Raw genomic sequence first — 13,510 nt, forward strand, 5'->3', positions numbered from 1 at the left:
ATCTTGAAAAACTGCATGTCGATTGCATAAATATATAAATGACAAAAATATTTGTTCTTGTATTCAGAAAGTAGCTTCCTTTTGTATTGCTCTCAATATTAGTCGCGATTATCTGTCTGTATACTATAATGCGAAAATGTAACCCACCACAAATTAAAATACATTATATTCATGTTGGAAAAATCCTATTACAATTACAATGGCTCTACTTATGTTGATATTTACGTTTAACAAATTAAATATGTTTGGCATAGTTTTTATATCAACAAATTAAATATATTTTGCATAGTTTTTGTATAAACACGTAAACCTGTTGCAAAAATACCACTCGATGGTACCGTTGTGTGGGGCTAGTACACCGATTTTCAATACCAATCATCACAGGACTACTAAAAATGAGTATACAAACTTCGTTCACTCCTCCTAGATATTCTGAGTTCTATCATGGTAATAGTTTAATGGACTAAGAATTGTATGCTGGTCAGCAATATATGTAAATAAATTTTGGATTCTCAGTCAAATATTAAGTACTGTTGCAAACAAAATGAAAAATTTTTACAACCCACACCTAATGGTTGAATATAAAAAAAAGTAATGAGGGTGAAAGTTTCAAATTGCCGAAATGGGACGTACCTCTTCTATTGTATTGGCATTGAACAGCTAATTTTACACCGTTTTTCAGTTCGTTTTGCAAAAACTACAATTGCTCATTCTTGTGTGTAAAATACATGATTTTACCACATTTTTCTCCAAGGTACGAATAAATTTACTGCTTTTAGTAGTATAGCATATTTAGAAATCAGGAACTATTATATGGGAGGAAAGTAACATTTGTGTCATTGAATAAAATTTTTGTTATATATTTACCACAACTATGAATATCTTGAAAAACTGCAATCGGCATGTATAAATGACGAAAATATTTGCTCTTGTATTCAGAAATAGCTTCCTTTTGTATAGCCCTCAATATTAGTCGTGTCTTTTTAGATTTTCTATCTGTATACGATGATGCGACAGTGTAACCCACCATAAATTAAAATACATTATATTCATGTTGGAAAAATTCTACTACAATTACAATGGTTCTACTTATGTTGATATTTACGTTTAAAAAGTTAAATACATTTTGTATAGTTTTTAGATTTTTTGAAAACCACAAATTTTGTTTTAACAACACTTATGAAATGTGGTTAAAACCAATGTGTGCAAAATGGACAACTATAAATCTGCGATTTGGTCAACCTTATATCAAAAAATCCTAGTAGGTTTTTGTCCTGTCAGATCCAGTTCGGATTTTATGGCCTGATCTAAACCGGGCTAAATCTACCCTTTTTTGCATTTATCAGGCCTTTATCTCAGAAACGAAGAGGAATTTGGCCTTGCTGTCTTTAGCAATATTGTAGAACTTATCTTTTGAAAAAAAAACGCATAAGAAAAACTCCATCTAGGGTATCTAACTCCATAAAATATTTTGCATAATTGCTGAAATTCTGGTCAGTATCGTCTAAACTATTAGGAGTTGAACCTAGTAACCTTTTGCAAAACTCTTCTAAATAAAATTCTTAGCAATTCTTTACCACATTCTGAAACTCTAAAATGCTTGCTTTATGTTGTTTCAGCGGTATTTTGCATCATATCTTTTACAACACGTATTTCGAACACAGTTCACACCAACAGTTTATTCTCGCATTTCGGATTTCACTACATTATTGACATTTTTATGGTCGTTCAAAAATTTACTGAAAACAAGGGCATAGTGGCATTTTACAACAATGACATGTACTGAAGAGTTATGTATTACAGGGAATATTTTTCCAAAAGAAAATATTCAGAAAAAATAAACAGTTTTGGAGATGTGGTGCGAAATGTATAAAAATTGTGGAATTTTTGCATATATTTTGAAATTTGAGGCAATAAATGTAGTTTTTCGAGTTCATTAATTCTCCAAATATTTTACTCTTGTCCTTATTTAGAGGTCAGAACAAGATTAACAATGATTTCAGAGATATAGCCCCGAATTTATTTAAAAACTCAATATTTAACCATGTTTAGATGGGACCATAAAATCCGAGCTGGATCTGACACAACAAAACCCAACTAGTGTTTCTTGTCGTTTGGGTCTGTAGTTTCAAAAAATCATCAGTCGAATTGTTTGCACAAGATCACCTTAAAAATGTTGCACAGTGTAATTAAACAGCGAATATGCTAGGCTATAACGGTACTTTAAAAACTACTAGCATGCCGTTTCTTAAACGAACTGACATACAGTGCTGCTCAAAACATTTGCAACTGAGATGCCTACATCACATTCAATCTATTTTTACTGACATTTTGAGTTTTGAAATATGTTTGTTTTTGTTAATTAATGGTTTATTGACCCTATTTTTAAGATCTAAAAATGATAATTCAGTTGTGAACATTTATGTTACAAAAATGTGTGATTAAAAATTCTGTTAGAATGATAGAAATTGGACAAATGTGTACACTTTATCACTCAAGAATAGTAGTAAATCATGAAAAATAAGTGCATACTGATTTCCTGTTCAGTTGAATTCGATAATAACGCATCGGGATAGGCTTGGTATCGAACAAGCGGATTCTGGCATTTGTCATAGTCTATAGCAGCGCACAACCCTGGAGAATGGTCACATAACACAATTTCTTCTACTTTTTTCCAGATTATACCCCATATTATTTACGTTTATATCCAGTTGGAAAGACCAAATTAGTGTCAAATTATCTTCTGTATTAAATTGAGTCGTAATTTCCAGGATTTCAATGAAAATATGTTAATTCTTTACAGGTTTGATACCGTGTATAGCGTCAACAAAGTCAACCTCATACTGTTACCGTTAAAAAAATCCTTTGTTAATGGGTTTTGCTGTATATTTTTTAAATATTATCCTCCACACATGTCCCACAGCTAGATAAAATATGGTCCCACAGTTGGTGTAGCAAATGTAGAAATTCCTTGTTAACTTTTTTTGGGCTCCACATCGTGTTGTCCGTTAAAATTATGGCGTTTCCGCGAACTGAGTGCTTTTAAATTATGTTCTCTGAGACATTTGCGAACTTTTTGTTCTATTTCCGGTACAATATAATGCTTTTATAGTCTACTAGGACCTTTGAAATATTACTTTTTGGCATTTGGGATGTAAATTCTGACCTGATGTTCTGTCAGGAGTCATTTAATTCCAATATTTTATTTACTATCTTTGCAGCTAATTGCGTGGTGAATCATTTTCTTAGAGTTTCAAACAAATCTGACAACTTATCTGTAAAATTTTGCAATCAACACAGGTGTTCTTTATTATTTTGGTATTCTCTGCACTGTATGCCCTTCCACGACCTATTTTAATTTAAAACATCCTATTTTTTAAATTGGAATATCCAAAAAATTTAAATTAAGAAAATGTCGCTAAAGTTACACGTTTTATATAGAAATTGTAAGTGTTTTTGTTTACAGCTAATAATAATGTGAATCTTATAATAATGTGAACGTTACTTTTACTTTTTTATAAAAGAAGACACCTTGGGCTAAGAATGTAATAACAACATTTGTGGAAGCAAAACAATCTTCATTTGGTCCCATAATGACAAACAAATTGTTCATAAGGGAGACTTCTATCATATCAATGAGTGCGATTAGCTCAATGATATGGGACCTACTGTCTACCGCCGATTCCAAACGGCGTGCCTAAAGACACCACTTGCAGATTAGGCACGAGTGCATTCCATTGCAACACGATTGCACTCGGTGTTAGGACTTACCAACCGAATAACGTAGCCCACTGGTTGATGTGTGTGAGAGGGGTGAAAGTCTTAAAATGCCGAAATGGGGCTTACCTCTTCTATTGTTTTGGTAGCATACAGCTAATTTTACACTGTTTGTCAGTGCGTTTTACAAAAATTACAATTTCTCATTTTTGTGTGTAAAATACATGATTTTACCACATTTTTCTCGAAGGAATGGTCAAATTAAATTTATTGCTTGTAGTAGTCATGGTACAAATACACAGGTAGCCGCATCGGCAACTGTTGGTAACATAAGATGTCAAAATTTGACATCAATTCAATGCAGTTGACACCTTATGTTACCATCAGCTGGCTTGATAATGCTACCTGTATTATTGTACCATGGTAGTAGTGTAGCATATTCAGAAATTAGGAACGATTAAATGTGAAGTATGTAACATTTGCATCATTGAATTAAATTCATTTTATATATTTACCACAACTATGATTATCTTGAAAAACTACAATCGACATGTATAAATGACGAAAATATTTGTTCTTGTATTTAGAAATTAGCTTCCTTTTGTATTGCTCTCAATATTAGTCGGTAAAATGTAACCCACCACAAATTAAAATACATGTTGGAAAAATCCTATTACAATTACAATGGCTCTACTTATGTTGATATTTACGTTTAACAAATTAAATATATTTGGCATAGTTTTAATATCAACAAATTAAATATAAATTTATTAAATATATAAAATAAATATATAAACATGTAAACCTGTTGTAAAAATACCACTCGATGGTACCGTTGTGTGGGGCTAGTACACCGATTTTCAATACCAATCATCACAGGACTACTAAAAATGAGTACACAAAACTTCGTTCACTCCTCACAGATATTCTGAGTTCTATCACGGTAATAGTTTAATGGACTAGGAATTGTATGCTGGTCATCAATATATGTATATACATTTTGGATTCTCAGTCAAATATTAAGTACTGTTGCAAACAAAATGACAAATTTTTACAACCCACATCTAATGGTTGAATATAAAAATAAGTACTGAGGGTGAAAGTTTCAAAATGCCGAAATGGGACGTAACTCTTCTATTGTATTGGCATTGAACAGCTAATTTTACACCGTTTTTCAGTTCGTTTTGCAAAAACTACAATTGCTCATTCTTGTGTGTAAAATACATGACTTTACCACATTTTTCTCCAAGGTACGAACAAATTTACTGCTTTTAGTAGTATAGCATTTTTAGAAATCAGGAATTATTATATGGGAGGTAAGTAACATTTGTATCATTGAATAAAATTTTTGTTATATATTTACCACAACTATGAATATCTTGAAAAAATTGCAATCGGCATGTATAAATGACGAAAATATTTGCTCTTGTATTCAGAAATAGATTCCTTTTGTATTGCTCTCAAAATTTATCGTGTATATTTATATGATGCGACAATGTAACCCACCATAAATTAAAATACATTATATTCATGTTGGAAAAATTTTATTACAATCATTCTACTCACCGACGTAGCCGGGGGCTTTTTGAGCAATTATCCGCATAGTTGTTGTTAAATTTGAAGATGTCGTTTAAGCGTTTATTCGTAATTTTAGGCTGACTGCAAGTGTTACTTAGTTCAGAACAGTACTTTGGCTTATAAACAACATCTAGAAAAAACATTCTTGCAATCTTTTTGCATTTGAAATTTTTGATAAAAGCAATTCAACAATAAAAGATAAAATCGTTGCTAAATGTTTGTGTTTTTAAATTTTTGTATATAGTTTCTAATACGCTTTTGGAATGAACTATTTTGAACATCATAACAATTACAAATTCTTTATTATGTTTGAAATTTGCAAAAAAAAAAAACTATATCAGCCATTTATTATGATATAATTCTGTTCCACCGCAGTGTCGCCCATTGAGATTATTTGAAACTGGTTTCTTGCAACAATTTAGTAAATGTCTATTGTACAAAAAAAAGGATTTTCTGTCGTATTTTTATGTTTTGTTCGACCTTTCGAATGATAGTAAAATAAAGGTTATTGAGGTTAAAGTTTATATTTTATTTATTGCATATTTTTTCCAATATTTCGAAATTACATTGAATTTCATCTTCAGGGATTTTTCTGTCGATTACTCATTGAATTGCATTTTGGGAAGTACATTCAATGGATACGCATTTCTAGAAATGTTCCTTTTTCCTTCTTCGACAAAAGACTTTGTGACGACAAACGATATAAAAAAAACGGGTCTTCGTCAAAATCTCAACAAGTATCAGCCGGCTTTACGGGCGGGAATATAACCTGAGCCTGTGTGAACTGAAACGTTTATCTATGGACAGATCGAACAACGGCTACACAACCAAAATCCCTTAACCCAAAGCTATGTATTAGGAGATTTTCAGAATTGTGTAGCCATTTGGGGACGTATGACACGGTGCTCTTGAATCAAATTTAAATGGAAGGTGCTTACACCTGGGAAGTTTTTGCGGATTCTGAAACTACAATGTTCATAGATGCTAAAAATCAAAAAACAAAAAAAAAAAAATCGCCGGAGCGCTTTTTAAATAAATCGCGATTCCAGTTGACATTTTTAGGGGTTGTTTAGGTTTTCACGATTTTGCTTAGAAACCGCAAGGTCTATTAAAATGAGACTGAAGAAAATGTTGAAGCTATGAAAATTCTCAACAAGATTGACCTTTACGGTATTTTCGTAAGTTCTATCATTTCTGAGATATTAAAGTTCAAATTGGGACAATGTCATGAAGGGTGCTCCTTAACTAACTTTTAAAGAAAACAGCTTGCACAGAGGAAGTTCTTGTGAATTCTGAAACAGCAATGTTCATAGATGAGAAAAATCCAAAAACAAGAAAAAATCGTTGTTGGAATTTTTAAATAAATCGCGGTCAAAATTCACATTTTTAGGTGTTTTTAGGGTTTCACGATTTTGCTTGGAAACCCCAAGTCCAATCGAAATGGAGCTAAAGAAAATATTGTAGCTGTGAAAATTCTCTACAGGATTGACGTTTATGATTTATTCTCAGGCTGTACCATTTTTGAGATAAAGAAGCTCAGTTTACATTTGTAGGTTTTTTTGTTAGGTTTTCGCGATTTTGTTTGAATACGGCAAATCTTATCGGCATGAGACCTGAGAAAATCTTATAGCTGTGAAAAATCTCTAGAAGACTGGCTTATGTAATTTTTCCTAGTTTGTACATAAGTTTAAGTTGGGAAATTGCAGTCATGACATTGTTTTATAAGGAGACGATACAGAATTGAATTTGAATTGTCCCAATTTCAACTCCTTTGTTGATTTGATTTTTAGCATCTATGAACATTGTAGTTTCAGAATCCGCAAAAACTTCCCAGGCGTAAGCACCTTCCATTTAAAATTGATTCAAGAGCACCGTGATGAACTTGCCAGCAAAATATGGATTTTATCATTGATCACAGCTCTCGCGCCATTTTCCCTGGAAGTATGTACTTGCGCCTGAAAAAACTTGTACTGTAGTAATAGGGGACCCGAGAACGCTTGTTGCAAAAAAAGCAAAGCGTTTCCCGAGAGGTATTTTTGTTTATTAATTTATTAATTTCATATTTCTATGGATTTTTGCTAAAAGAATGTATACATGTATAGACCTGGACCTGGAAGGACTGGTTGCCAGAGTTTTCCTAGTTCCTGATCAACTTATGAGAAGATCCACGATAGGAAACCAAAATTTCTATAAGAGAAGTCCGACCATTGTTCCGCGATTGGTTGCTAGAATTTCATCATGGATAGACTCACTATTGCTCAGCATTAGTTCTCTATCAAGAAAACCACTATCAGCCTTCAGAAATTCTTTGCGATAAGATCTACACCAAAATATTCTTAGGGAAATAACTACAATTGGTTTCTTTATGACAATAACAACGATTGGATTTCCGAAATTGACCATATTCTGACACGGCAGCGTGATAAAAGACAAAAAAGAAAAAGTGATATCACTCAATTACATAACATTCACTGTAGTTGTGAGTTATTTGATAAATGATGCACCCTAAAATATATGTGATTATTAATATATCCAGTGTTTTGAACATATATTAACTCTGATATATTGTCAAAAAAAAAAAAAAAAAAAAAAAAAAAAAAAAAAAAACAAGGGACATTGGCCTAGAGGTCTTACGTCATTTTAATTAAAATATAGTAATGAACATTATTTCATCAGTAATACAAGTCTAAAATAAGGTTTACATCTTTGCTAAATAAGAAATTTTCGCTAACATGAACTTTGGTCAGGTGGGCCCCCCCGAAATGAAATCCTGGCTACGTCCCTGGTTCTACTTATGTTAATATTCACGTTTAAAATTATAGGAAATTCAGCTTGTTATTCTTCATTTATATAGTTTACAATAATTATGGAGTTTATGGCCTGATCTATCATTATTGACATTTTTATCGTCGTTGAAAAATGTACTGAAAACAACGGCATTGAGGCATTTTACAACAATGACATGTTCTGAAGAGTTGTGTATTACATTCCAGGGAATATTTTTTAGAAAAAATTAATGGTTTTGGAGATACGGTGCGAAATGCATAAAATTGTGGAACTTTTGCATATATTTTGAAATTTGAGGCAATAAATGTAGTTTTTCGAGTTCATTAATTCTCCATATATTTTATTCTTGTCCTTATCTACAAATTTAGTTCAGATTTCAGAAGAAGTATCGCAATGGTTTCAGAGATATAGCCCCGAATTTCTTTAAAAACTCAATATTTAACCATGTTTAGATGGGGCCATAAAATCCGAGCTGGATCCGACACAACAAAACCCAACAAGGGTTTCCTGTCGTCTTTCAAAAATTCTCAGTTCGAATTGTTTGCACAAGATCACCTTGAAAAAGTTAGTAGAGGGGTAATGAGAGTTCTGGATCACAAAAGCGCCTTTTTTGCCTATTCGGCCCACTGTGCAGGCTGTGTGTGTGTGTGTGAGAGAGAGAGAGAGAGAGTGTGTGTGTGTGAGAGAGAGAGAGTGTGTGTGTGTGAGAGAGAGAGAGTGTGTGTGAGAGAGAGAACAAGAGAGAGATCACTAGATCGAGAGAGTATTTGGAGAGATCTTAAATGTAAACATAGCATAAATATATACAACATATTAGGGTGTCTCAAAAATATTACCTCCAAAAATATTAGAGTTGCCACATTTACCGCTTAAATTAAAAAATATTACGTTGAATCAGGAAATATGGGGTCCCCAATGTGAGGGTTAGGATAAAGACCAGCCCTAAGAAGCAATTCTTACCCGAACAGACCTATTGTGCGAGAGAGTTTTATTCAAACAAATGTATGGCATTAGAGAACATATGTGAAAACTAAAATAAGAGAGAGAGAGAGAGTAAACTAATAGACGGTTATACATTTACCCATTTACATGTATGTATCTCCAGATAGTTAGGATAAAGACCAGCTAAAAGATGAAATTTTTGTCGATTTGAACCACTGTGCGAGTCAGTTGGAGTCAAACAAATGATTTAGTGGAGGATATCTAGAGAGCCACATTTAACCAGTATATGTGTGGGAGGGAGCCAGACCGAGAAGTTGAGAGAGAACCACATTTGATCGCTAATGTAAACAAAATACATTTCAATATATGTCTGTCCGTAAGCATTTCGAATCATGATCGTAATCAAAGTGGATTTTTCCGTCCGTCCGCCAGTCTCTCTGTGAGCATGTTCAATCATGTTCATAACTTAACATATGTATGCCCAATTAATTTCACAATATTGTGAAATTCATGTTTTAGCATACTACAGTTTTCGTATAAAAAGCAAATAATCTTAAATAAGATTCAATGTATACCCAATTAATTTCACAAGTTTGTGAAATTATTGATGATGGTCAGGTTCATTCGTCTTTTGAATTTCATAATGCTATGAGTTGAGATGAATGTCAGAGTTTCTCATATTGCAACAAAAACCCAAGAATAAACATTAAGTGACCATGAAATGATTCGTACAAATTCTCTCCTTTGTTATATTCCATGTTAGCGTACTGGTGATCGATACATTGACCAAAAATTTGATTTTTTGTCACCGAGCATTTAGGCAATTTGTTTACATTTAGACAAATGTAAACAAATCTGCAGTATTCAATGCTACAAGAATATTTCTTTGTTCGTAGGAAATCTTGCCCTTTGTGGGTATTACCCAGTTTGAGTCTGCAATGCATGTGTTTATGTTGACCATCAGGTGGTGGGGGGATAGGGGGTCAAGTGTGATGTGGAGGGGTATGGTTGAGGGCGGATTTTGATTCTGGAATACAATCAATACTTTGATTCATCCAAATAATTATATATTGATGGGAATTGTTGAGAACATCATCAGTACTTAACAAGTCACGGATTATTCAACATCGCATTCCAAAATTCTAATTGCTATAAAAATTGCTCCCCATATTTGTAATTATTGTGGAAATTCTTTCAATGTTAAACGCGAATTTTTTAAACACGTAAAATTGCATTGTAAAGATTGTGGACAATTGTTTGGCGATGCCAGTCAATTAAAATTTCACGAATTGTCACCACATACTAATCAACAAAAACAACAAGAACAACCAACTGTATCGCAGATGAATGCACCTAAAATAGACAAAATTAATCGGGCCGATAAGCTATGTGCAGAGTGTAACGTTACAGTGAAGAATATGATATCTCATATTCGAAGTGAGAATCATCGCAGTGTTGTTAGAAAAAATTTGGAAAAAAATATAAAAATTATAAAAAGTGCGTTCAATCAAAACATTATATGTTATGAAGTGGAAAATACTAAAGACATTATATTACCCCGTGATTTTCTAAAAGACGCAAAAGACTCAATAATAAAATGTTTAAAATTTGAGTTGATTGAAAAAAATTGTATCAAAGTCAATATGGAGCTGCATGGACAATATGTGAAGCCCACCGCTGTAAAAGAGAATCAGTCAAAATCTACTGAGTCGATAGCAACAGAACAAGTGTTTAATCACATATCAAAGACTGTAATCCTGTCCCTAGGTGATGATCTAGATGAAATCTTTACCAACCAAGAGAATGAACTTGTCGACAAATCAGATGAGTTTCAAGAAAGAGGTTCTGGTTGGGCCTTGGAAAAACTTTTAAAAATTGACGTCAATATTACCAAAGTCAATTTAACTCGTGGGTCACAATTCATCCCAACACCAACAACATTGAGAACAAAACATGCATGCATAAACATTCAAAATAAAGATGAATATTGCTTTAAATGGTGTATGGTAGCGGCACTAAGTTTCCCGAGAACAATGAATGTCGATAGACCATCTACATATAAAGTCGATGTCAAGCAGGATGTCATCCGTCTCGATTCAGGAAGTAACATTAAACTTTATGGGTTTAAGTTTCCCATTGGCTCTAAAGGATGTAAAACAATTTGAAAAAGCCAACCCCGAAATCAGTGTCAATGTTTTCGGATATGAGCGATATTCCATTGAAGGCCCATACTACCTTACAAAAGAGGAAAAGAGACATCATGTTAACCTGATTTTACTCAACGATGGGGATAAATTCCATTACATATGGATTAAGAACATGTCACGGTAATATAACAACATTTAATAATACTCAAATCATTAACTTATTAATTGTATATTTCTGTTAATTTCAGACTTCTATCATCTCAGGTATCTGCTCATAATGGGAAAATTTATAATTGTAACGGCTGCGTTCAACATTTTCATAAGGAGAAGGACCTCGATGTTCACAAAAAGCAATGTGGAGGTGTAGTTTGCAGCATGCCCAAGACAAAGAAGGACGCGATACTCAAATTTGGAAACTACAAAAAGATGCTGAGGGTTGGCATTAGTATATATGCTGATGCTGAGAGCGTATTGAAACATAAGGGGCAGGAACCCAATAACAGCGGAAAAACAGAACAAGTAAAAGATCCCGTACCATGTGCTTTTAGTTATAATATAAAATGTAGTTTAGATAAGTTCTTTAGTTATACTGGCCCTGACGCGCCAAAAGTTTTCTTAGAAAATTAATGATTAATTAATGATTGCGAGTTTTTTTATAACAACTATTTGTCAAAAGTTAAACCAATGATTACATTAACACCCGAAGAAGAATTACAATTTAAAACAAGTGTCAGATGCCACATATGCGATGAACCGTTAGGTGGTGATAGAGTTCGTGATCATTGCCACCTAACTGGTAAATATCGCGGGCCTGCACATAATCGTTGCAATCTGCAGTATCAAATACCTAAATTCATACCAATTTTTTTCCATAAGATAGATAAGTTCTTTAGTTATACTGGCCCTGACGCGCCAAAAGTTTTCTTAGAAAATTAATGATTAATTAATGATTGCGAGTTTTTTTATAACAACTATTTGTCAAAAGTTAAACCAATGATTACATTAACACCCGAAGAAGAATTACAATTTAAAACAAGTGTCAGATGCCACATATGCGATGAACCGTTAGGTGGTGATAGAGTTCGTGATCATTGCCACCTAACTGGTAAATATCGCGGGCCTGCACATAATCGTTGCAATCTGCAGTATCAAATACCTAAATTCATACCAATTTTTTTCCATAACTTCTCATCTTATGACTGTCACCTTTTTATTAAAGAATTATCTAATTTTGGTGGAGATGTAAAAGTAATTCCTTAAAATAAGGAACTTTATATATCCATGTCTTATTTCATTAATATGAAAGATGATGAGTCGAATGACACTACTAGCTCCAATAGTAGTGTTGTTGTAGGAGAAGAGGATGAAGAAGAATGGAGTGATGAGGGAGAGGATTCAGAGGAAGAAGATGTAGGGGAGGAAAGACAATGTGAAAAAGACAAGAAGAAAAAGAAGAGACAAAACAGACTTGAACTACGTTTCCTGGACAGTTTTAGATTCATGCCTACAAGTTTAGACAAATTGGCAAAGAATCTGCCTAAAGACGATTTTCATGCGGTGAAATCATATTTCCCTAAGGAGAAAGATTTTACGCTCTTGACAAGGAAAGGTGTTTTCCCTTATGATTATCTTTCATCATTTGAAAAACTAAAAGATACCCAACTACCTCCCATTGAAGAATTTTACAATAAAATGACAGATTCTGAATGTTCAGTAGAGGACTACAACCATGCAAAACAAGTTTGGTCACATTTTCGTTGTCAGACTTTGCAAGATTATATGGAGTTGTACCTGAAAACAGATGTCCTCTTACTAACAGACGTCTTTGAAAATTTTCGAGATGTCTGTATGAATATTCACAAATTAGATCCTTGTCAATATTTCACATCTCCATCTCTATCTTGGGATGCAATGCTTCTCTGCACCAAGGTTGAGCTTGAGCTTTTTACAGATATAAATATGTACATTTTCTGTAAAAATGCTATTAGAGGTGGACTAACCCAGTGCTCCAATAGACATTCCGTAGCCAATAATGAAGATGTCCCCAATTATGATAAAAGCAAGCCAGAAGTAAACATATATTATTTGGACTTTAATAATTTATATGGAACAGCCATGACAAAACCTCTCCCAGAAAAAAATTTCAAGTGGGAAGAGGACTTGGAAATATTTAATGATCCTAATGTGATACAATTAATTCCAGATGATAATATAACTGGCTACATATTAGAGGTTGATCTCGATTACCCTCAGCATCTTCATGACAAACATAATGACTTACCCTTTTGTCCAGAAAACAAATGTGTTGGGGGTCTAAAACTAAAAAGTTAATTGCGGAC

General features: G+C 33.2%; 1 protein-coding gene and 1 long non-coding RNA gene across 4 annotated transcripts in view; one reads left to right on the forward strand and one right to left on the reverse strand.

The window, feature by feature from the left end:
• LOC141388118 (uncharacterized) overlaps positions 1–13,510 on the reverse strand; it is an 85,742-nt gene that overhangs the window by 56,775 nt on the left and 15,457 nt on the right. The window lies entirely within an intron of this gene.
• Ca-alpha1D (Ca[2+]-channel protein alpha[[1]] subunit D) overlaps positions 1–13,510 on the forward strand; it is a 1,669,376-nt gene that overhangs the window by 21,155 nt on the left and 1,634,711 nt on the right. Inside the window, exon 1 of one of the 3 annotated variants that reach the window (XM_073958162.1) lies at positions 41–138. The exons of 1 other annotated variant lie outside the window; for it this stretch is intronic. Coding sequence is in view for 1 of the 2 variants with exons in the window: in XM_073958158.1 (XP_073814259.1) it covers positions 396–447 (52 nt within the window). In the remaining variant the exon portion in view is untranslated. Of the gene's footprint in view, positions 1–40; positions 139–380; positions 448–13,510 lie in introns of those variants that run through there. One more of the 3 variants, XM_073958158.1, reaches the window with a different exon arrangement.

This window comes from Musca autumnalis, unplaced genomic scaffold, assembly GCF_047663935.1.
Source record: "Musca autumnalis isolate F117 unplaced genomic scaffold, ASM4766393v1 scaffold_6, whole genome shotgun sequence".
In the NCBI taxonomy this organism is placed as follows: domain Eukaryota; kingdom Metazoa; phylum Arthropoda; class Insecta; order Diptera; family Muscidae; genus Musca; species Musca autumnalis.